The 24,027-nt window shown below is 43.4% G+C and overlaps 1 protein-coding gene across 3 annotated transcripts in view; it reads left to right on the top strand.

Moving 5' to 3' along the window:
- The first annotated feature begins 15,433 nt into the window (after positions 1 to 15,433).
- The window catches only part of AFF2 (AF4/FMR2 family member 2), a 584,839-nt gene continuing 576,245 nt past the window's right edge, over positions 15,434 to 24,027 (top strand). For 2 of the 3 annotated variants that reach the window (XM_014454947.2, XM_023752976.1), the window contains exon 1: positions 15,472 to 15,563. In XM_014454947.2, the coding sequence (XP_014310433.2) occupies positions 15,517 to 15,563 (47 nt within the window). In that variant the 5' untranslated portion in view covers positions 15,472 to 15,516. Of the gene's footprint in view, positions 15,564 to 24,027 lie in introns of all 3 variants that reach the window. The other variant, XM_023752977.1, reaches the window with a different exon arrangement.

Raw genomic sequence — 24,027 nt, 5'->3', positions numbered from 1 at the left:
AAATGAAATATAAAGAAGGCCAAGTATGAAGTGCATTTAAAAAAAATATAATGACACTAGTAAATACTAGAGCAAAAAGACAAACCTTCCTAAATAACAAAGGAAACATAAAAAAAAAGAAAAGAAATACATCTTGAATAAAAGGACACAGAAAAAAAGAGCAAAATAAACAATGACACAATACCATGGAAAATTGAGAGAAACATATCAGTCATGTTAATAAATGCAAATAAGCTTAACTCATTAATTAATTCTTAATGAACTCTTTAATTGGTTCACAACAGAAGATCCAGCCATAAGCTATATACAAACCTGGACCTAAAACAACATGATTTGGAAAAGCTAAACACAAAGGGATGGATAAAAAATGAGCAGACAAATAGAAATCAAGAGATAGTGATGTTGATATCAGACAAAGTAGATGTCAAGCCACAAAACCTAAAATGTAGCATAGTAGAAAACTTTTCTCTGGTTAGTTTTTTCTTGGCTAGAATTTCATAAATTGTACTTATCCTTTTGGTTTCATTGATTTTCTCTATTGTGTTTCTGTTTTCAATTTAATTGATCTCTCTTCTAATTTTTATTATTTTTTTTCTCTTCATTGCTTTGGGCTTCCTTTGCTCTTCTTTATCTAGTTATTTAAGGTGGAAACGTAGGTTACAGATTTTAGATATTTCTTTGTTTATAATTTATACATATGATGTTATAAATTTCCCTCTGGCCCTACATTAACTATGTCTCAGATTTTGATGTGTTTTTTGTTTGTTTGTTTGCTCTTTAAAAAAAATCTTTATTGTTGAGATTATTACAGATGTCCCTCTTCCCCCCCCCCTTTACCTGTTTTCTGCCCTGCCCCAGGCCTTCACCAACCTATTGTCTGTGTCCATAGATAATGTGTATGAGTATATGCATGTAAGATCTTTGTATAATCTATTCCCGCCCCCCATCCTATTCCCTCTGAGAATCATCAGTTTGTTCCATTTCCATGCCTCTGATTCTACTTTATTCACCAATTTATTCTGTTGATTATATTTCTTATTCATTTATTTTAATTTTTAGATTCAGTTGTTGATAGGTATGTATTTGTTGCCACTTTATTGTTCATATTTTTATCTTTTTTTTCTTCTTCTTCTACTCTTGCTCTTCTTAAAGAATACCCTCAACATTTCATATAATACTGGTTTGGTGGTGATGAACTCCTTTAGATTTTTCTTGTCTGTGAAGCTCTTTAGCTGAACATCAATTCTAAATGATAGCTTTGCTGGGTAGAGTAATCATGGTTGTAGGTCCTTGCTATTCAACACTTTGAATATTTCTTGCCACTCCCTTCTGGCACACATGAGTGCTGGACCAATTAAAAAAAGTAGCACACATGAGTGCTGGACCAATCCGGTTCATGCCTCCTCACCTCCTACCAGTCTCAATGTTCTTTCTTCTTTACTTCTCTAGTTGTAGGACTTCCATTCAGCCAGCTTTCCAGTGGTTCTGGATGATGGTTGTTCTGTATTTTAGTTGTAATTTTTATGTGGTTGTGGGATGCGGTGAGTATAGGGGTTTACCTATGCCGCCATCTTTTTTATATTTTTTAGTATCCTCTGAGAATGCCTCATTGACATGGATTAGGTAGAAGTTTAATATGGGTTGTTTAACTTCAAAATATTAGGTATTTTCTAGATATTGTTATGTTACTGATTTCTGAATTAATACTTATGACATAAGTATAACATGGATATCTAAATCATATGAAAGCAATATTAAGAAACCAAATTAGAGAACAGCAGCACCCATGCCTATCAATGTGAAAATATTAACTAAAATATTAGCAAACAGAATCCAATATTATCATATAAAAATAACACACCATGACCATGTGAGATTTATCCCAGGCATGAAGGTTTGCTTCAATAATAAGATAGCCATTAATATACTGTATTATTAGATCTCAGGAAAAAAATCATATACTTATTTCCATGGATGGTAAAAAAAAAAAAAAAACTTTGACAAAATTAATTACACATTCATGAAAAAACCTTAAGAAAATGGTTAATATGTAATAAAATTTTTTATCTTAAATCAGTGCGGTAAAGATGGGATAAAGATGAACTTTTTCATAAGTATTTTTGGGAAGCAATTGGAAGAAAAGATTAATTATATCCTCATCAAATATAAGAGACTAGGTGCCCAGTGCTCCAATTTGTGCACCTTGAAAGGAACTGTGGGCTGTGAGGCTGCAGTGGGCACAGGGGCAGGTCTCGGCCCATCCTCCATACCCCTGCCCGACTCCTCCTGCTGCCGGTCCCCTGTCTGCTGGCAGCCCCACTCCCACTGCTGCTCCCACACACTGATGGCGCTGGCCCCACTGATGGCATGGAGCGATTGGGGCCAGCATGAGCAGTGGGTGCGAGCAGGGTCAGCAGGTGCAAGCGCCTGGCGGGACCTTGGTGCACAGGAGCAAAGAATTTTCAGTAACCACCAGAGGCTCGCCCAGATGACAACGACTGGTTCCCTGCCTTGGTCTGGCACCCCCACTCACCTGCTCCACCATCCTGCTGTTGCCGACGCATGCCAGGTTCAGTGTGCGCCCCCTGGTGGTCAGAGCACATCATAGCAACAGGTTGTTCGGTTGTTCCTCCATTTGGTCTATTTGCATATTAGGGATATATATATATTTGCATATTAGGGATATATATATATATATATATATATATATATATATGCCAAATGAATGGGATTTAAGTGTCAAAAATGAAACCATACAAAAAAACCAAACCAACCATACAATTGTTGGAAGAATATTGGGTGAATTACTTTTTAATCTTGAGGTAAAAAATGCCTTTCTAAATATGACTCAAAATCCAGAGCCAATAAAAAAAAGATTGATTAATTCAACTACATAAAATTTAAAAATACATGGTAATGAACACTATAAGCAAAGTCAAAGACAATGGAAAATTTGGTAGAAAATGTTTCATATACATTAGATAAAAGGCTTACATCCTTATATTATATAAAGAATTCTTAAAATTAAGGGACAGATGAACAACAACCCAATACAATAATGGGAAAAGACAAGAAAAGACAACACACACACACACACACACACACACACACACACACACACTTTTTAGCTCTGCCTTCCGAGAGAATGTAGGAGCAATGACACCTCAGTAGCAATGAGCACACATTGTACCAAAGTCTTAGTTCTAAATACCTTGCTCCCATAAAAGGAATCAGGGACCCTTGAAGAAATGGTTGATTCAAGGGCTGGGGCAAAGAAAATACAGGATGAGCCTGGAACATTTTGTGGTAAGTAAAAATAAAGATGTGCTCAAAAAGGATGAATTCATGGCAAAAGGAAAACAGACTCCAAATTGAAAGAGCTCCCAATGGCCAAAGATGGAAAATCTGAGACACCCCCCCACTGACCTCGTCCATAGGTGTAAACTCTTTGTCCAATCTCTTCCCGCACCCCCCACAACCCCTTCCCCTGAGAATTGTCAGTCTACTGACTTTCCATGCCCCTGATTCTATTGCATTCACCAGTCTGTTCTGTTCATCAGATTTTTATTCATTTGATTTTTAGGTTCACTTGTTGATAGACATATATTTGTTGTCACTTTGTTATTCATAATTTTTTTATCTTTACCTTTTTCTTCTTCTTCCTCTTCTTAGAGAATACCCTTCAGCATTTCATATAATATTGGTTTGGTGGTGATGAACTCCTTTAGCTTTTTTTTTTTTTTTGTCTGTGAAGCTCTTTATCTGACCTTCAGTTCTAAATGATAGCTTTGCTGGGTAGAGTAATATTGGTTGTAGGTTCTTGCTATTCATCACTTTGTATATTTCTTGCCACTCCTTTCTGGCCTGCATAGTTTCTGTTGAGAAATCAGTTGACAGTCGTATGGGCACTCCCTTGTAGGTAACTAACTGTTTTTCTCTTGCTGCTTTTAAGATTCTCTCTTTGTCTTTTGCCCTTGGCATTTTAATTATGATGTGTCTTGGTGTGGTCCTCTTTTGATTCCTCTTGTTTGGGGTTCTCTATGCTTCTTGGACTTGTAAGTCTATTTCTTTCACCAGGTAGGGGAAGTTTTCTGTCATTATTTCTTCAAATAGGTTTTCAATATCTTGCTCTCTCTCTTCTTCTGGCACCCCCATAATTCAGATATTGGTATGCTTTAAGTTGTCCCAGAGTCTTCTTACACTATCTTCATATTTTTGGATTATTTTTTCGTTTTGCTTTTCTGGTTGGGTGTTTTATGCTTTTTCATATTTCAAATCTTTGACTTGATTCTTGGGATCCTTTAGTCTGCTGTTGGATATCTGTATATTATACTTTATTTTAGTCAGTGTATGCTTAATTTCTGATTGGTTCTTTTTCATATCCTTGAGGGTCTCACTAAGTTTCTCGGAGCGTTCTAGAAGATTCTTGAGTAACCTTATAACCGAGGTTTTGAACTCTATATGCAGTATTTTGCTTTTATCCATTTCTTTCATTTGTGACTTGTTTCTTTGTCTCCGCATTTTGGCTGCTTCCCTGTGTTTGTTTCTATGTACTGCGTAGCTGCTAAGTCTCCTTGAGTTGATAGAGTGGCCTTGTGTGGTAGGTGTCCTATAGGGCCCAGGGCTCAGCCTCCCCAGTCACCAGAGGTGGATGCTCTTGTTGCACCCCTTTGTGGGCTGTGTGCACATTCCTGTTGTAGTTAACCCTTGATTGCTGTTGGTATCACTGTGAGGAATTGACCTCCAGGCCAATTGGCTGTGATGACCAGCTGTGTCTACACTGGAAGATCTGTTGCACAGGAGACACCCTTATGGGGCAGGTCTTGCTTCAGTGGGGCTTTGGTGCTCACTGAGTCTGCCCCTTGAGTGTGTCTCTTATGGATGTGAAGAGTTGTAATCCGGTATGGTCTCGCTCTGACCACTGGGTACACTGGCTCTTGGATCTCCAAGGAGATATAAAGTCAGCCACTGCCTGGGGCCGCCCAGCAGGAGCTACAGTGACATCTGCAGATTCCTCCTTTTTATATGGGGTGTGGAAATGCCCAGACGAGGCCCAGCTGTGAAGCAAGGCAGGATGCTGCTGCTGGGCCTTGGGCCTTCTTTTGGAAGCTCTGGGGCTCTCTGACCCAGCTGCAGTTTGACAGGTTTTAAGTGGATAAAGGACAGGCCATTCATTTGCAAAAGCCAATGCGCACAGCTTGGGTGGGGTTGTAAATTGGGTGGGGTGGCGTCTCTGGGAATCACCAGGGAGGAGAAAACAGCAATGGCTGCCAGTCAGCCCTGCACCGGAGAGGTCTCCGGGTCTCCGAGTTCAGCACTCTTCCTCCATGCAGGAGCAATGATTGCTGTGAGCACCTTTGAGAGAAAGCCGCCCTCGCATTCCTGTCTCGATGCCAGACAGTCCAGTTTCTCCCCATTGTGTCTGGGTCCCCCAGAGTCTCACTCAGAACTGGAGTTCAGAGCAAGCAGGAGCTTGTATCTCCCTCCCGATTAAAAGAGCAACACATCCAAGTGCCAGCACTTTCTGTGCCTCCGCACCTCTTACCAGTCTCAGTGTGCTTTCTTCACCTCTCTAGTTGTGGAACTTCCAATCAGCCAGCTTTCCCGCGGTTCTGGGTGGTCCTTGTTCTGCCTTTTAGTTGTAATTTTGATGTGGTTGTGAGAGGCAGCAAGTATACATGTTTACCTATGCTGCCATCTTGGTCTGCCCAATTTGTTCTTTTTTTATGGTTATCTTCGAGTTTCATGGAGGTTGTGAATTTCTTGTCCTTATACTCTGTTGAAGGCAAATACCCTATCCAAAACTGTGGCATGTAAAAATCAAAGGAAAATACCAGGTAACACATTCATCCTTCGCTAGCTCTTGAATATGAGATCAAATTATTAAAACATATTTCTTCACACACATTTGCCTCTGATGCATTTGAGGTGGATGACCAAAGTAAGCAAAAGTTTTGCCTACTTCAAAGGTAGAATTTTGCCTAGGTGAAACATTTGCCCAAACACATTATGGCAAATTAGAATGTGGAGGGAAGAATTCAATACTGATAGATATCAAAGGAGGGAGTTAGAGAAACAGAAAAAAGGCTGCATGCAGGCCTTACATTGACAAGACTTTCATAACCCACATGTACTATGTAAAGGATACCATTTTGGAGAAGTCACATTAGTGCAATTAATTGAAAACAAAAGTATGGCCAGAATATTACCCTCGCCAGTACCTTGGCTTTCTTTTTTGTTTTTCTTATTTAATTGAGAACTACTTTGTCAGCTTATACTCAAGAAAGCCAGTACCATTCCAGGAAGGCCTGCTTTAACCAGTTAACTGCCACGATATTTTTAATTTAATTAAAATAGGTCCGCCGCTTGCGTCTATAGATATTTATGGTGTACAAATGGTTAAATAAGGTAAATTTCATGTGTTTTCTAAGTAGAGATTACCATTTTCTCTTTCAACCAGTGCTATGGGGCAACATATCTACAAAACTTGGGACCTTTCAGAGCTTAATGAATACTTATTGATGATTACCAACTAGAGGAATTTTCAATACATAAAAAAAAAAAACCTCAACACTTATCTTACAGACTCTTGGATGAAAATTTGCATTTTCCTCCAAAGTATAAGATTTTCCTTAATTAATAGTTCAAATAAAATGTATTTTATGGTGTAATTAAAAATGGTACAAGATGTATTGATTTAAGATTTCAGGACTGCATGAATTTGGTATTCAGCTGAAAGTTAAGTGACCTCCTTGTGGTTCTGACTCTGATATAACTAGCTGTGTGATCTTGCTGAGCAATCTGGGCCTCACTGGACTAGATATAAGCAATAAGGTTCCCAGTAGTGATGATATTCTATGATATATAAAACTAAGTGCTGGAAGAAAAGAAAAAAACAACCTTGGAGGCATCATCTGCTGATAAATTTAAACTTAAGTAATAAGATGCCATGATCTAATAGGTAAAGTCACAAAGTATGGTGAGTTGACATAAAGAAATGTTACTGAGGCTCTAGTGTGATACCTTGAAGTGCAACTTGGTGAGAGATGTGGCCCTCTTGTTGGCTATAGTTTCTCAGAGGCCTGGGAAGGAACTTTGAACTGGACAACACCTTTTAATTGGGTCCCTCATGGTAAAGCAAAGTAGACCAGCAGGTGAAAATGGGCAGGACTTACTTGCCTCTTTATAGTAGACTAGAGGCCTGGTGCACGAAATTTGTATATTGGGAGGGTGGTCCCTCAGCTTGGCCTGTCCCCTCTCACAGGCAGTTGGACATCCCTCTTACAGTCCGGGACCCCTCGCTTATTACTGCCTGCCTGCTCACTGCTCCTTACCGCTTGGCTCACTGCTCATTAGCATTACCGCGGAGGCAGGAGAGACCCCCACCACCACTGCTGCGCTTGCCAGCTGTGAGCCTGGCTTCTGGCTGAGTGGCTCTCCCCTTGTGGGAGCACACTGACCACCAGGGGGCTGCTCCTGTGTTGAGCATCTGCCCCCTGGTGGTCAGTATGCATCATAGCAACTGATCATTCTGGTCATTCTGTATGGGTCACTTAGGCTTTTATTATATAGACTAGAGGCCCGGTGCACAAAAATCATGCACTGGGGAGGGTGTGTCCCTCAGCCCAGCCTGCACCCTCTCCAATCTGGGACCCCTCAGGGGATGTCCAACTGCCAGTTTAGGCCCCCGGCAGTCGGACATCCCTCTCACAATCCGGGACTGCTGGCTCCTAACTGCTCGCCTGCTTGACTACCTGATTTCCCCTAACTGCTTCTGCCTGCCAGCCTGATCGCCCCCTAACCACTCCTCTGCCAGCCTGATTGACACCTAACTGCTCCCCTGCCGGCCTGATCGCCCCCAACTGCCCTCCCCTGCCAGCTCAATCGCCCCCAACTGCCCTCCCCTGGGACTTCCAGGTCTCACCTTACAGAGTGGCTGCCGGTCCCGCCTCCACTGTGTGCACAGTCACCCTGTGGTGGCCATCTTGTGTCAGCCATCTTTGTGGTGGCCATCTTGTGGTGGCCATCTTGTAAAGATGTCACGTGCAAGGGCCACCTAGGCTTTTATTAATATAGATTATTTTATCATTGGCAGTGGATCCAGAGTCATCTGATTCATTGAGGTGGTGGTAGGCTTAGGGAAGAAAGAAAGAGCCTAAGCAGAGCCATTGGAGAAGTGGTGGAAAGCCTTCTCAGCCATGCATCTGCTCCAGTCTAGTCCAACTCTGAGTGTCTCCTCCATTATTTTGATTTGCTTCAATTGTTGTGAAAGGAGGAAGGGACAACCCCTGAATGGCAGGGAAGTATGGCCTCTCTGGAGTAGAATTCCCAGGAGGTCAGGTGATTAGGTAAAAGTTGCCAATGCTGAGGCCTCTGCTATCCCTTAACCCATGGAACAACTGAACTAATTGTACCTATAATGACCATCTCTGAAACTTTCAGTTCTAAGATGAATAAGTTCTGGGGATCTAAGGTGCAGCTAATGTACAGGGATTGATCTATTATACATATTTAATGATTAATAATATTGTATTGGATACTTTAACTTTGCTAAGAGAATAGATCTTAAGGTTTTTTTTAGCACACACAAAGAAGAGTAACTATGTGAGCTGATGGATGTGTTAATTAGCTTATTGTGGTAATCAGTTCATCATATATACAAATATCAAACCATCACTTTGTACAACTTAAATATATGCACTTTTTATTTGTCAATTACACTTCAATAAAGCTGGGGCCGGGAATAATTCAAAGGAAGAGAAGATTAACAATGCATTGGACTTCCTAAAAATAAAAAGACACAAGAAGTTAAAAGTTTACTTTAGGAAGTCATTTATTTTAACACCATTACTAATGATTTGATTGTTAGGAACTTAGAAAAAGAAAGGTTTCACATGATACTAAGAACCAGGAATCTTTAAATGAAGATACTGATTTAATACTCTTAAATGTTTCAATATGAAAATCAATGATCTAAACCCCTCCAAAAATATTACCAAGTAAATAAAAGTTTATACTTTTTAATATTATTTTAACAGCATCAAAATGTTTAAGCTTATTAACCAGGCTGTGGAACTTAATGGCATGTGTACCTGTTTGCCAAACATTAAAACTAAAAACAAAAACTAAGGAAAACCCTGAAAACACAGCTAGTGCACTTAGCACTGCTGATTCACCTGATGGAAAATCCTCTGAGACACCAGCCTGAGGGATGATAAGAGCATGCATTTATATGGGACTTTTTATTATTTACAAAGCACTTTCATATACATTAGATTCCCTATCTAGCTACTGGGAAAATGCTTGACTTCCCTCTGAAATCCAACCCTTCAGCCCTGAGGGGTGGGCTCTGGGGAGAGACATGCTGCTGGGGCTCTGGCAGCCATGCTGCTGAATAGGTTTATGAAGGCATGTCGGGGACAGGGCTCTGAACTCCAGGAAGTAGAATTCTCAATCACCACATCAGGAATGGAGATGATTGATCTGGGTAATCGAGATGACTTTGCCTCCCACATCATTATAAAGTATCAGTTTTCATTTGGCCATGAACTTGGAAGTTTTATATAGGGACTTCAAATCACAGAGTCACAGAATGTCAGAGCTTGAGTGTTCTAGCCCAATTTATAGACGAGGAAATAGAGCCCTTAAGAAGTTAGTAGGGAAAGTCATGGATTCACGGTTCCACAGTAGCACAGTCTTAAGCAGAAGAGAATTCTCCATCAACTCATAGCCCACCACTATGCATTCCCCCACAGTTGACTAGAGAGTTATCTTAGCCCCAGATTTCTAATCTCCAGGAAAAAGACCCATCTGAGTCTCCTTATATAATGAAGCAAGAATTGCCCCACCATCTTCTTGTTTCCTGTTGCCTATCTGACTGACTTTCTTTAATATGAGGGTATGGCTTAGCCAGCTGCCTTCCCCCAATTCAGCCACAGTTGAGATCAGGAAAATTGCACCACAAGAATGTTTTTTTAATCCAACAGTTAACTGATGGCACTGCAGTCCTAAACTCCCAGGGTGTTATAGTTCACTGGAGTGGCCTTGGGACCATAAACAACAATGTGGTAAATGGAACAAGCACTGACTTGGTACCTTGTCTAGATAACTATGTTCCAGACTCAGTTCCTTAGCTATGCCACCTTGTGATTTTGGCAAGTCACTTAACCTGTTTCTTCAACTTTCAAATGCTGATAGAGGTCCCTTTTTTGCTCACCTTCCTGGGCTACAGTGAGGCGAAACCTTTTGTGAATGCAGAATGGAGGCTGTGGGGAAGTGTTGATTAGTACATGGGATTTGGTAGCTAACAAACTTGGGTGCAAAGCCTATCTAAGGCACTAATGAGCTCTTTGAATCTGGACAAATATTCAGCTTCTGTGAGCCTCAGTTTCCTCTAGCAAAATAGTTATAATTCTAGTACCTACCTCAGAGAATTATGGTGAGGAATAAATAAAATAATGCTTGTAAAATGCTTAGCACAGTGTCAGCTATGTAATAAAGTCTCAATGAATGCTATCTCTTTTAATTGATGTGTTAAATATTTACAGGATTGCTCCATTTGAAATCAGAATAGCAACACCTTCAAGTACTCTAAACCTCATTAAGCTGATAGCAGACATAAGGTTATACAGTGTTTGATATTTAGGACTCAATAGGAACCTAGGGCCAGGGACTTTGGAAAATCTCTGAAACAGGTTCATTTACTATAGTAATCAGAAAACCCAATAATAGGGACTTTTAATTATGACACATGATTGAGATCCAAAGTACAAAGTGGCAGAACCAGGAGTTGTGAAAAAAATTACATACGTTTATTCATGAGGCTCATCCTAATTTCAGGGAATTGTCCTGACCCCGATCTGCCTTGAAACCAACTCTTGTGATTTCCACCTTCATACACACTGGTTGGATAGACTCTGAAGGGGCCCACTATATGTCAGATGTTGTACTAGGCTTTGACGACCCAAATCTGGGCCCTACCCTTATGAGGCTTACAATTTCTGAGTACTGATATGGGACAAGTAAGTACAGACATTCTGCATTTAGCAAAAATGAAAATGCTTCTCCAGTAAGGATCATTCTGGAAATTGCAGTGCAATGTGGAAACTGCCCCAAGGTCAGATAGTCATGATGCTCCATTCCAAACTCACAACACACCAGACTTCTCTGCTACTGTAATGAAAGTTGGTGTTCCCAAGGGAGCTCATGGATTCTTTCAAGCAGGCATCCTCAGATGAGCTGTAACTTTGATCACAAATTCCACAAATTCTTCCTAGAAAGTCACTCAGCCTGACTGCACACTAGGTCAGAACCAAATGCTTCATAATTTAACTGAAAATCTGAGGTGTGACAAGATGACACATGTATCACACACTGTCAATTTGTTCATTTCCTGGAACTGACATTCACAGTAAAATTTCTTAAATTAATCTTAATTTTGCAAAACTATCTACTAGAACCTTTATGACAGTGCCTTTCCTACAACTGTAAGAATGAAAGATTTCAAGTTCTTTGAAGTGAAGATTAGTACCTGGAGACTCCAAATTAAACTAATTTAAAAGTAATTCAAGTCAAAAATCTCACTTTAAAAAGTCTGACAATCAGCATTCCTATACAATCTAGTCTCTTTGAAAAAATGATTTCTTGTTTCACCTCAAGACATCAGGTCATGGAGTCAGTTTTGATTCTGTCCTGTCTGAAAGGATGGCTTTCTCTTGGCCCAATGATCCTTCCAGTAGATTTCTTTGAGTTGGGGTTTTTGAACTGCAAAGACTGGCAAGCTGTGGAGGTTGGCCTGGCCAGAAAGAATGGAAGAAGTCAGCAGACAGAGTAGGGCCAACCGGAAGAATGTTGAAACTTCTGACTTATTGGGTTGAACTAGAAATTGTGTTGCTAGGTCAGAGAGGGGCTTACCAGGCAAAGCCAGGACAACAGACCCTCCCAGAGGAGTCCTCTACCTTAGCTAAGATACCCCAGGGAGCCCAGGGAGTGGAATGGAACCAACTTGACCTCAAGAGACTAGATGACTGAGATGCCAGTGTGACAAGAGCAGTCAGCCCTGACTCCAGATAGACATTTTAGTTCCTCTTGCTACTGCCCTCCCTACAACCTGCTCTCTCTTCCCTCCTGCCGTCCTAATGGAAAAAGCATGGTATGGATGCCTAGCTGAAGGTTCACTAAAGGGTTGAGTTCTAAGGCTCCTGACCCCATCAGAGACAGGGATGGACAGAAGAAGGAGGAAGGGAGAAGCTGCCCAGAAGCTGATGCTCAGACAGTGAGCATGTGCTTGGCCTGGGCTGGCTAATTGGCTGGCCTCAGGGATAGTCTGGCCCCTTTAGTGCTGCCTCTCTCAGCTTTATCCTTGTTCCATGAGGTGGCTGGGAGTCTGAGCTCCTTGCACCCAATCCAACCTTCCTGCTTGGTTTTGATCTCAGGAAGGGAAAGCACCTGCCCCTCTTTTGAAGCAGCAGCCAGCACCACTTGTCTCTTCTCTCCTTCCCGCAGGCACTTCTGTTCAGAGTGCTGCCTCTTGCTGGCTCCTTCTGTTTCTGCTTGGTCCTCCTGCTGATTGGGAAGTAAGTACACCAGTGGGGTGATGGGGGTCTGGAACTCTTAAAGGAGCAGCTTTATTTCTATGGGAAATTTACTATTTACCTAGCACATATGTTTCTGTCTTTCCTCAATCAATATAATCTGGTGAGAAAAGTGAATCAGATACAAAGTCACCATAATCATCATTTAAATGTTAATTGCAGATGTTCTGGTTTTCCTCTAAGGATTTTCAAGCAGACCAAACACTTGCCCTGACAACAATCATTATTAGCAATCAAATCCAATTTGAGGATCATTTACTGAGGGCATAAAGGTTGGGGGCCACAGGATCTGAGCAGGGCAGTCTATGCCATTTCATAGGCTCACAGTCTAGGGCTGAAGACTGGAACTCCTCAATAAACAAGGCATAGAGATAATTCAAAAATCCCCAGCACCAATTTTTGCCAATAGGTTTTTAGCCTCAGAGTCTTTGACCAGAGGAGTTACAAGTAGCCAAATTGACAAGGCAATTTGAAATGTCTTCCCTTGGCTGGCTGCCCATTAGAGATTTGCAGTCAGCTAGTATCTATTAAGAACCCGGTCCTCAACAGTGCTAGAGCATAAGGACTTGTTATAACTGGGGCTCTTCAGCTCTCAACTGAACTGCTCTTTTAAAAACAAGGTACATTAAAAGAAAAAAAGAACCCGGTCCTATGCAAAACAAGTACATATGTAAGAAAGCCTCACTAGATGCTAGAGTTGCAGTATCTTAGTGCCTTCTTTCTGTATGTTAGTGGTGTACTTTCTTCCAGTATAAAGAATGTGAAAAAGACCAACCCCTAGGTCCCTTCAAGCTCAGATTCAGCAGTCTTCCAACTCTCAAGAGCTGTAGTATATTCTTCTGGGTTCAGCCCTAAACAGGCTTCTCCAGATTCTAGGTTTCAAATCAGGATCACCCTCTAGGAGAAATGTCAGATCTTGAGCAAATTAATACCTCATTCTCAGTTTCTTCTGGGGGAAAAAGAAAAGCTATTTGGATGGTTTTGAATATGAGATACAGTGGGGCCTTGACTTACGAGTGTCCTGACTAACGAGTTTTTTGAGATACCAGCTGTCTCTCGGCAGATTTTTTGCATTGAGTTGACAGAGTAATTTGAGTTAACGAGCTCCTTAACGAGCTCGGTCTCCGAAGGAATTAAACTCGTAAGTCAAGGCCCCACTGTAATATTAGAGAAGTATATTCAACTAGAAATGAATGAATGCCATAGCAGTAAGAGCCAGATGGAGGCTAGATCAAGTCTCTCTTTTTAGGGATGGGGAAAATGAGCCCCAGAGAAGAGAGTTGCTCACAGTCACACAGAATTGGCAATCTGTTCTGTTAATGTTTAGTCTACTGCTCTTCCTAAGAGAGTCCTAGCCTTACTATTTCAATAATTCACCAATAATAGTCCTTCTGTATAACAACATGAATAAGGCAAATGAGAGTTCTAGGTCTCCAGAGTACCCCTGCTCCTGAAATGCCAGAACCAGTCCCGCTTCTTCTCCCACAGGAGGCCAGAAAGCCTTTCCTGAAGGTCACTGACTAATGGAATCCACCAGGTCCTGGACCACCAGAGGAAGCTGATGGTAGGAAGGCAACTGCATAGGGAAAGAGACAAGATTCTCTGACCAGAAAGGATACTGGCAGCCAATGGGCAGGATAGTGAGCACATACCCAGTTCTTTTGCAATTCCCTATAGGAGGAAAATGCAGAAGTCCTTTGCCCAAGGCAGATGGTGGAAGGTATGGAGAAGGTTATATAGTATAACCCAGTTTCCCTGAGTTTTAATATCGAATCGAAAGAATACACGAGGGCAGTAATTCCTGTCTACCCTTGCAGCCCACCGAATTCTGGGCCCACAGCTTGCGGAAAAATTGGGTGCACTCAGCGCCCCACAGCCTGGCACAGCAATGCTCCAGGCCAAGCTGGCCTGGGTGCAGACAAGTGGCTTAGCAGGGAAAGTGAAGGTGACTGCCATCTCCTTCCTGGCCCCTATTGCTCTGTGCTATGGACCCGAGGGATGCTGATGCTCGGGCCGCCAAAGTTTGCTCTGGTTCTGGGGGCCTGTGGAGAGTCCCTAGGGAAGGAACTGCACACCTGGCACCGGAGCAGTTGGTGTGTTATTTCGGGTTCCAAATACTAACTTCAAGTGATAGGAGTGGGCGGTGGTTCAGAGAAGGGGACCCCTTCCAGAAGCCTGCGTCCTCACCATGCCAGCCTCCTCCCACATCCCTGCAACTGCCCTTCCAGATGGGTTCACTCTGTGGCCGCTCCCACCAGCTGATTTTGACAGAGGGGATCCCAGGCTATGCGGGGCCAGGCGGGGCGTACCCTTGGCCAGATCCAGGGGATGATAACATGCTGACTCCTTGTCGAGCCTTTGGCCTGTCCAGGCTCGGCCCCCTGTGAGTGTGTAAGTGTGTGATGCTGCCACAGCCGCTGCTGCCGCCGCCTGTGCAGCCTCAGCTGCTGCTGCCGCCGCCGCCGCCGCTGCCGCCGCCCCGGCTGCCACACCGCGGGCTGCCACACCGCGCCGCGCCGCTGCCACTGCCACTGCCCCATCTGGCCCCGCTGCTGCTGCCGCCGCCACCGCTGCCGCCGGCACGCAGTCTGCCAGGCGGGCGGCTCTGCCTGCCCAAGCCCGCAGCGGCTGCCACTGCAGTGTCCCGGTGCTGGACGCTCGGGCAGCAGCGGACCAAGAGGATCCGAGTGAACGTCCAGGCACTTGCCCAACCCGTGCTACCGCCTCCACCGCTCCGGAGCGCAGGACCCCGCAGGTCCGGTGCCCGCTGGCGCCGCCGCCGCCTATGCGGCCCCGGCACTTTTAAACGGGCGGGAGGGCTAGAGAGCCGGCCGCCGAGAGCAGCGAGTCAGCCGAGCGGAGAGCTGCGCCTACCCGCCGCGAGCTGAGACGGGCGCCCGCCCGCCGCTTCCGCCTGGCCGCTATGGATCTATTCGACTTTTTCAGGGACTGGGACTTGGAGCAGCAGTGGTAGGTGTTGCTTTTTTGCCTTCTCCTTTGCTACGCAGGTCCCCGGGCTGGGGCTGGGCTTTTCCCCTTTGTTAAGAGGAGTCGGGGCTGTGGTGGGGGCGCCTGGGAAGCACTCCCACTTGCTCTTGGCCACCTCTGGCCCCGGGCGCCTCGACTCCTAGGTTGAGTGCCAGGGTCCAAGGAGGTGCGGATAGACTGAGGAATGCGGGTCCCGAAAGCGTCCGTTGGGGTTCCAAGTCCTACGAGTTGCATTTGGCCCAAATCGGATCCGGTACCGCCCGGGGGCTGAGTCTCAGGACCTGCGCCGGGATTTTCTCCTGAAACGGTTGGCCAGGCCGGCCTCCCAGCGCACAGGATGCTGCCCACCTGAAATGCCTCAACTTTCCAGGTGCCCAACGTTGGCGGCCGGCCATGGGGAACAAGCAAGGGGCAAGGTGCCACCAGCCGCCCTCTGCTTCCTCAGCGGCCACCGCCCACGCCACCTTCGTCCCCGCGCAGCAGGGCAAGCACACCTTCCCTTCTACCCGCTCAACCCAAGTTCCTCATACTCCCGGCGCCAAGCGGCGGCTTCTGGGGCCGCAGCGCGGGGGGCCCCAGGTCGCGGCTGACTTTGGCGTTTTGCTTTTAAGACTAAGGGTTTTCGAAGTTGGCCCACCGAAGTCGTGCGCTCCGATGTCAGTGCACATTTTATTACTTGCTGGACCCCGGTTCGTCCCCCCACTGGGAGGAAGCTGCAGGTTTGTGTAATGGGCACCCATCTCAGATTCAAAGATTTAGTTAGCTCTTCCCCACATAACTTAAACTTGTCTCTGAGAGATTTTTGAAGGATAGCGCAAAGCTGACTGGGAAGCGGAAAGTTGTTCCTCTCTGCATGATGTGCGCGTGTGTGCCTAAATAGCGATAAACATATCTATTAACTTTTAAAAAGAAACAAAACAACAAACTTCACTTTCTGCCACAAACATTTTTAATTTGTCACATTTTAACGTATAAATCCCCCCCCCCCCCAGCCTATGGAATTAGATGGGGGCGGGGGGAGGGCGCGGCAGCAGCAACTTCTAATTGCACTTTTGGCTATTGCCTTTAAAAATGTAGTTAGAATAATCTATAGTATCGACCATAGTGTAAAATTTTTTGAAATGTTAAACTACTAGCAGCGGTTGGCTATGAATGCTTGTATTTTTACAAGGATTTCCCTTGCTGATGTGATATTTTAGGCAATTTCCTTCTGTAGAACAGGGTCATGTGCTTAGTCAATAGCTTCACTATGCCAATCATGACTCTGTTGCAAATCCAAGATAATCAGAACTTAAATACATTTTATTTTGAAGAAATTTCGGGTAAATCCTTGAAGCCACGCATTATGCTGTATCAGTATTAATTTGTAACACATTTTTGATAGCACGCAGGGTTTTATCAGCTCTGCAGAAAAACATTATGCTACATTTTTTAATAACCAGGCTGTTATTTAAAAGTAAAGATCACAATAAAATTACTGCTTAATTAAATATCATGCTCCTGCACACAGCCTTTACTCTGCTTCACTAATTTATTTTGCAGACAACTGATAACCACAGCATTAGTATTTGCATACAATTTGCCTAATAGATGGTGTGGGTAACATCATTAATTTAACAGACATTGTTATAATTGGTTTTGTGGGTATAGTTAAAATGTTAAACATTTACAAGGTATTCATTTTTTAAAAACCTGATTATTTTTGTATTATTTTAATTTCAATTTAATCTTAAGCACGTGCAGTTGCATATTTAAAGGGGATAGGCTCTTTTAGATTTGATTTGTTTTTTCAGAAAGATACACCTCCCCCCCTTTGGAGACTATCTTTTCTTACATTTAAAAAAATGCAAAATCTTTTTTTTCTCCAGTCCCCTAACTATGCCACATTAATTAAGAAACATGTAGACTTGGACACTCCGTGGATATTGTGTGAAATGTGATGAATTAGTATGACACATCTATCTAAAGAAGCCAGCCTTTGCCCTCTGTGCACATATTCCAGGAAAATTTCTCCTTCTTACTGTTTGCTTGTGAGGTTCAGTCTTCCTTATGCATTTGTGTTTGTAAACATGTGTAATGTAGTTATGTTTCTGTGTTTTGTACACCCCAACTGAGAAAAGAACCATAATTGTGACAATAGTGGATGAAGTAAAAATCTTGCTATTGCCTTGAATGAAAATCTGTACCTTTCTGAACTCACTTTGGACATCCAGAGCATGCCAATTATGTGTTCATTATATGTTTACTTCCTCTCCTGGGGAGTAAATAGCTGCTTAGAGTGCTTGATACAGCATAATGCGTGGCATCCAGTCACTCCCAACTCCCCAGGAGGCCCAAGGAGGAAAAAGGTACCAGCCAAGTTAAGGGTCTCATTTACATTGGACCTTTTCTCAATATTCACTTGTGGAACAGAAGCTCAGAGCTATCTCTACTGCAACCCTAGATGTCTGACAGTAAGTGGATCAGACCAGCTAAAACCAATTTAATTTTCCTAGAATTAGTGAAGGAAGATTTTTACATGCACAGGCATATGTGTTATTTGTAATGACTTCATTATAGTAAACAAAAAGTGCATACCCATTTATAAACAGATACATTTGTCAGAATGAATGCAAATGAAAAGAATGGGACATGAATGACACTGCATTATGCATATGTGTCCTGTCTGGGAGCACTCAATGCCTAACAGAACATAGTGCTGGATTTCACAAACTGCAAGAATATCTTAATGGGCCATGCTCTGGTCTCGATTAAAGGGCCAAAGCTCAAGTTCCTTAAGATTCCTGGATGAATGAGCAATGTTCACCTGTGTCTGAATTTAATATGAACCATTCTGTGAAAGAAGAGGAAGGTGCAGATGTCTGTCTGTGCTCACCAAAGACAGAACTTGCTCTTAAAAAAAAGAAAACAAAATAAAGAAAAGACAAAATTTTATCCTTTAAATCATTCCATAGACTACCTTGTGGTAAACCAATAAATGAATTGTTGAGATGGCTGGAGATCATGTGGCTAGATTTAGACCTGTTTGCCAGCAATTGGGATGTCATTAATCCCCTTTTAACTGGGAGGGGGAATCAAAATTAGAGGGCCTACAAATTGTATAGCTTTCAGTCCTGTAAGCAGCCCCCCTCCCCCATATTGATAAGGTATTGCTTTGAGACAAGCCAAGTTTTTTTGTGGGGATGTTTATCTTCATTTTATTACTAAAAAGAAAGGCAGAGAAGGAGAAAGGAGCAAATTCTTAAAAATGAAAAGAAATCCACCATGATAGAAAAAACAAAATGTTAAGAAGCCTAGTGAAAATTGTAGTTAAGCAATTGTGACAGTGGCTGATTTCTCACTATGAAGGACTGCATCGATTGTTTGTAGTTTTTATGTGATGTCTCACAAGTATCCTAATTAGAAGCAAACTTGCAAACAGGCAGTTATACAGGAAGAGACTTAAACTCACTAAACTATTATATAAATAGAAAGTTCAAAGGTCTGTGTGGGGCTGTCAAGGGTGGGAAGAGGCCATGTGCAGGCCAGGCTTCTCCTCCAGTGAAGGCAGCCCCCAGGGCCTGCACCAGCAGCCCACAGTTTCCCCAGTTTTCCTCAGTCTTGCGGGGCGGGGGGGTCAGGTAGGGCAAGACCCTGCTCTCCAGACAAAAGTGAACTGTTTCAGCTCAAGCCAGGCATGGTCCTTGCACCGCAGCAGCCCTGCTCAAGCCAGGCATGGTCCTTGCACTGCAGCAGCCCTGCTGCCTCAGCCTGCTCTATGAACACAATGTCTTTGGAGGCCTCCTTAGCTGCAACCCTCTGGAATTATAGAACATGCCTATTTATGGATGGAAAGTTGTGTGAGAGAGAAATAATACAACCTTTGCCAACCCGGGGATAGTAGAAATGTGGAAGCAGATGGCAGGATTCTCTTTTGACTAAGGCCTACAGGTTGCCAGGATTTCTCATTCTCTACCTCCATCCATTTATCTTTCCCCTTTCCCCCCTGTTTGTCTTCCAGTCAAAGGGAGATGATCTGTGGTTTGTTTCCTTTGCCAGTACAATATGCATTCTTCAGTGTGTTTGGACATTCATTCAGCAAACCATTGAGGGTTGAGTTTCTTTTTTTAAATATGTATTTTTTTAATTGACTTGAGAGAGAGAGAGAGGGAGAGAGATAGAAACATTGGTGAAACAGAAACATCCATTATCTGCCTCCTGCACACCCTCTACTGGGGATTCAGTCTGAAACCAGGGCATGTGCCCAGACAGGGACTTGAACCAGTGACCTCTTAGTGCCTGGAATGACCCTTCAGCCCACTGAGCAACACCAGCTGGGCATGGTTGAGTTTTTTTTTAATTCTTTATTTAAGTTATTACATATAGTATTACATATATCTCCTTCCCCCCCCCCATTGATCTCTCCCCGGCCACCCCCACCCCCCAGCACATGCCCTCACTCCCCTCGTGCCTGTGTATATTGGTTATGCTTATATGCATGCATACAAGTCCTTTGGTTAATCTCTTACACTCCAACCCCATCCTCCCCCGCCTTCCCTCTGAAGTTTGATAGTCTGTTCAATGCTTCTATGTCTCTGGCCCTATTTTTGTTCATCAGTTTATGTTGTTCATTAAATTCCACAAATGAGTGAGATCATGTGATATTTATCTTTCTCTAACTGGTTTATTTCTCTTAGCATAATGCTTTCCATGCGGTTGCAAATGGTAAGAGTTCTTGTTTTTTTACAGCAGCGTAGTATTCCATTGTGTAGATGTACAAGTTTTCTAATCCATTCATCTGCTTATGGGCACTTAGGCTGTTTCCAAATCTTAGCTATGGTAAATTGTGCTGCTATGAACATAGGGGTGCATATACCCTTTCTAATTGGTGCTTTTGTTTTCTTGGGATATATTCCTAGAAGTGGGATTACTGGGTCAAATGGAAGTTCCATTTTTAATTTTTTGAGGAAGCTCCATACTGTTCCCCACAGTGGCTACACCAGTCTGCAGTCCCACCACAATTGCACTAGGGTTCCTTTTTCTCTCCATCCTAGCCAGCACTTGTCCTTTGTCAATTTGTTGATGATAGCCATTCTGACAGGTGTGAGATGGTACCTCATTGTTGTTTTGATTTGCATCTCTTGGATGATTGTTGACTTTGAGCATGTTTTCATAGTCTGTTGGCCTTCTGTATGCCCTCTTTCAAAAAGTGTCTATTTAGGTCCTTTGCCCATTTTTTGATTGGATTGTTTATCTTCCTTTTGTGAAGAAGTATGAGTTCCCTATCAATTTTGGAAATTAGGCCCTTATCAGATATAACATTGGCAAATATGTTCTCCCATGCAGTGGGCTTTCTTGTTGTTTTGTTGATGGTTTCTTTTGCTGTGCAGAAGCTTTTTATTTTGATGTAGTCCCATTTGTTTATTTTCTTCTTATTTTCCATTGCCCTAGGAGCTGTATTGGTAAAGATATTGCTACGACATATGTCTGATATTTTGCTGCCTATGGATTCTTCTAAAATTTTTATGGTTTCCTGTCTTATGTTTAAGTCCTTTATCCATTTACGTTTATTAGGATTGAGTGTTTTAAGGGAGTGTGTGGAAAGGGGAGATTCAAGTCAGGAAAATTAGCTAGTAATCAGGTCTCCTCCACAAACCCTCAAAGGACAAAAGCTATTTCAGTAAGTCTTAAAAGGCATGTCTATTGAACAAGGAAGAAAAGTATCTCATATTAGAAGTCAGTTTAATGATACATGAATTGTTTTGCTAATGATTCAGTCAAGCATTTAACAACTTTAAAATATACAAATCAAAAGTGAAAATGACTGCATCAAAAGTGAATCTGTCATTACAGACATAAACACGATTCCAAACATTTAAGCATTTTGTGGATGGATAAAATTATATTGTATTTAAACATGGTAATTATTGTTGAATAGAAATGGCTTTAATTTGCTGAATGTTTATTTCATGCCCATTATTCTCAGCTAAGACTATATTTTTCTTTTTGTTTTTCTTTAAAATATATTTTTATTGATTTCAGAGAGGAAGGGAGAGGGAGAGAGAGATAGAAGCATCAATGATGAGAGGGAATCATTGATTGGCTGCTTCCTGCATGACCCCTACTGGGGATCCAGCCCATAATCCAGGCATATGCCCTTGACTGGAATCAAACCCAGAGCCCTTAATTCCACAGGCCAATGCTCTATGCACTGAGCCAAATGAACTAGGGAAGCTAAGTCTATTTCTTGCATGCAATATTTGCACATATTTAACATGATTTCAAAATTGTAAAAATCCAATGAAATGGCCATCTCTGGAACAATCTAGAAGCTAAAGCTCTATTAGGTCATACCCAAAAAAGGGAAATGGATATATACTTTATTAGCCTCTCATGTACAGTGACTACATTTTTTTGTCTTTTTTTTTTCTAATTGCTATGGGATAAAGAAAGAGATAATGTTAAAACTTGTTTACTGATAATATAAAAAAAGTATTGCTAATTAGAATACTGTGCTGTACACTTGAAACTAATCTACACTAATAAAAGAGAAACATGCAAATTGGTGTCACTCCGCTACCCTTCCCATTGGCTAATCAGGGCGATATGCAAATTAACTGCTAGCCAAGATGGCGGCCGGCAGCCAGGCAGCTGAGAACAGGATGCTTGGTTGACCCAGCGATAGAGGAAACCAAGGTTCCCGCCTGCGGCTGCGGGGCTCTGAGCTCCTGAAGCAACAGCTCCAAAAGATACAATGTTTCAATTATAGAAGCTAAAAGATGGCGGTTAATTTGCATACTCAGGCTCTAAGCGGTAAAGCGAAGCCAAACAGCCCTGAAGCTGCAGAGCAGAGAGGCCTCCCAGCCCCGGGATCAGCAGAGCCGAGAGGCCTCCCGGCCCCGGGATCAGCAGAGCAGAGAAGCCTCAGGGCCCCGGGATCAGCGGAGCCTGATGGAAGCCCTGTGTGTTTATGCACCCTGGGGGTGCAGAGGTCCTGTCCTAGGCAGAGGCCTATGGTGAAATTTCCGGCTCTGAGAAGCAGCCTGGGGGCTGGAAGGCGGCTCCTCTGACCTCAGTGCTGGAGAAGACCATTAAGCAGAAAACTAAAGAAACCGATTTTACATCATTTCCCAGGTGTAGAACAGTTGGCATGTAAGCCCCTGACCAGTGCCCAGCCTCTCCTCTGTCAGTCTATCTCACTCTTAGGTACCATGTTCTTTGTTCTGTCTTAACTGCAACTCATTTTTAAACTAGATTGCTTTTAAAAGAAGACTAAATAAAGTTTCCCTTAAGTTATTTAGGTGGTGCTGGGGCTGCTGGGGCTGCTGGGGGCCTGATAGAAGACACAAACACGCAGCGGGGGGCCTGTACCCAGCAGCCCCAAGGCCCACCACCTTGGTGCTGGGGCTGCTGGGGCCCTGATCAAAGACCCGCAGCCCCAAGCCCCGCCATCAAGGTGCTGGGGCTGCTGGGGGTATCAGAGACACAAACCTGCAGGCCCGGCACCCAGCAGACCCAAAGCCTTCGTGGCAGCACTAAGGAGCAGCAAGCCGAGCGGTAGGAAGCAGCAAGCAGGTGGGCAGTAACAAGGGAGGGGTCCCGGACTGCAAGAGGGCACATGCTGGGCTAAGGGACCCCCCACCCATCCCCAGTGCACGAATTTCGTGCACCGGGCCTCTAGTCTATATATATAAAAGCCTAAGCGACTATCCAACCAGTAGCTATGACGTGCACTGACCACCAGGGGGCAGACACTCAACGCAGGAGCTGCTGAGCTGCAGTGACTTGGCAGCTGCGATTCTCGGGTGACGCATCTGGAACCAAAGAGGAGGAGGCCTAATTCTGGGGTGTGTCACTGGAGAACCACCCTCTTGCAATCCAGGACCCCTCTGGGACCTCTCCGGGAATGTCGGAGAGCCAGTTTTGGCCTGATCCCTGCAGGCCAGGCCGAGAGACCCCACTGGTGCACAAATCTCTGCACCACGCCTCTAGTTGATATATATAAAAGGCTAAGTGACCAACCATCCACCCATCTGACCATCTGACTGACCAGCTGGTACATATGACGCACACTGAAATTTAAAAAATAATACTTTGGCTCATGCATGTGGGATAAATATAAAGCTCTCACTGGTGAAATTCGTACACAGGCCGGGTCCCTAGGCCTGGCTGGCAATGAGGCCAATCGGGGCCTTTCGGGCTTGCTGGGCCGGGGCCTTTTGTTCCAGCTGCCAGCCTGGGCCTTTCCTTCATTCCACACCACCCCCTGGTGACAGTGCACATCATAGCGAGCAATCGAACTCCCAGTCTCTCAGTCGAACTCCCAAGGGGACATTTTGAATATTAGCCTTTTATATATATAGAGAGATATATATATACTATTTTGACATGTACTTTTTTGCAGTAATGTAATTCCGCATGAATCTTTCTTCTAATTAATTACCTTAGCATGTCACAAATATGTGCA

Source organism: Myotis lucifugus, unplaced genomic scaffold (assembly GCF_000147115.1).
Source record: "Myotis lucifugus unplaced genomic scaffold, Myoluc2.0 scaffold_40, whole genome shotgun sequence".
Classification (NCBI taxonomy): domain Eukaryota; kingdom Metazoa; phylum Chordata; class Mammalia; order Chiroptera; family Vespertilionidae; genus Myotis; species Myotis lucifugus.
This window is presented reverse-complemented; position numbering and strand designations above follow the sequence as displayed.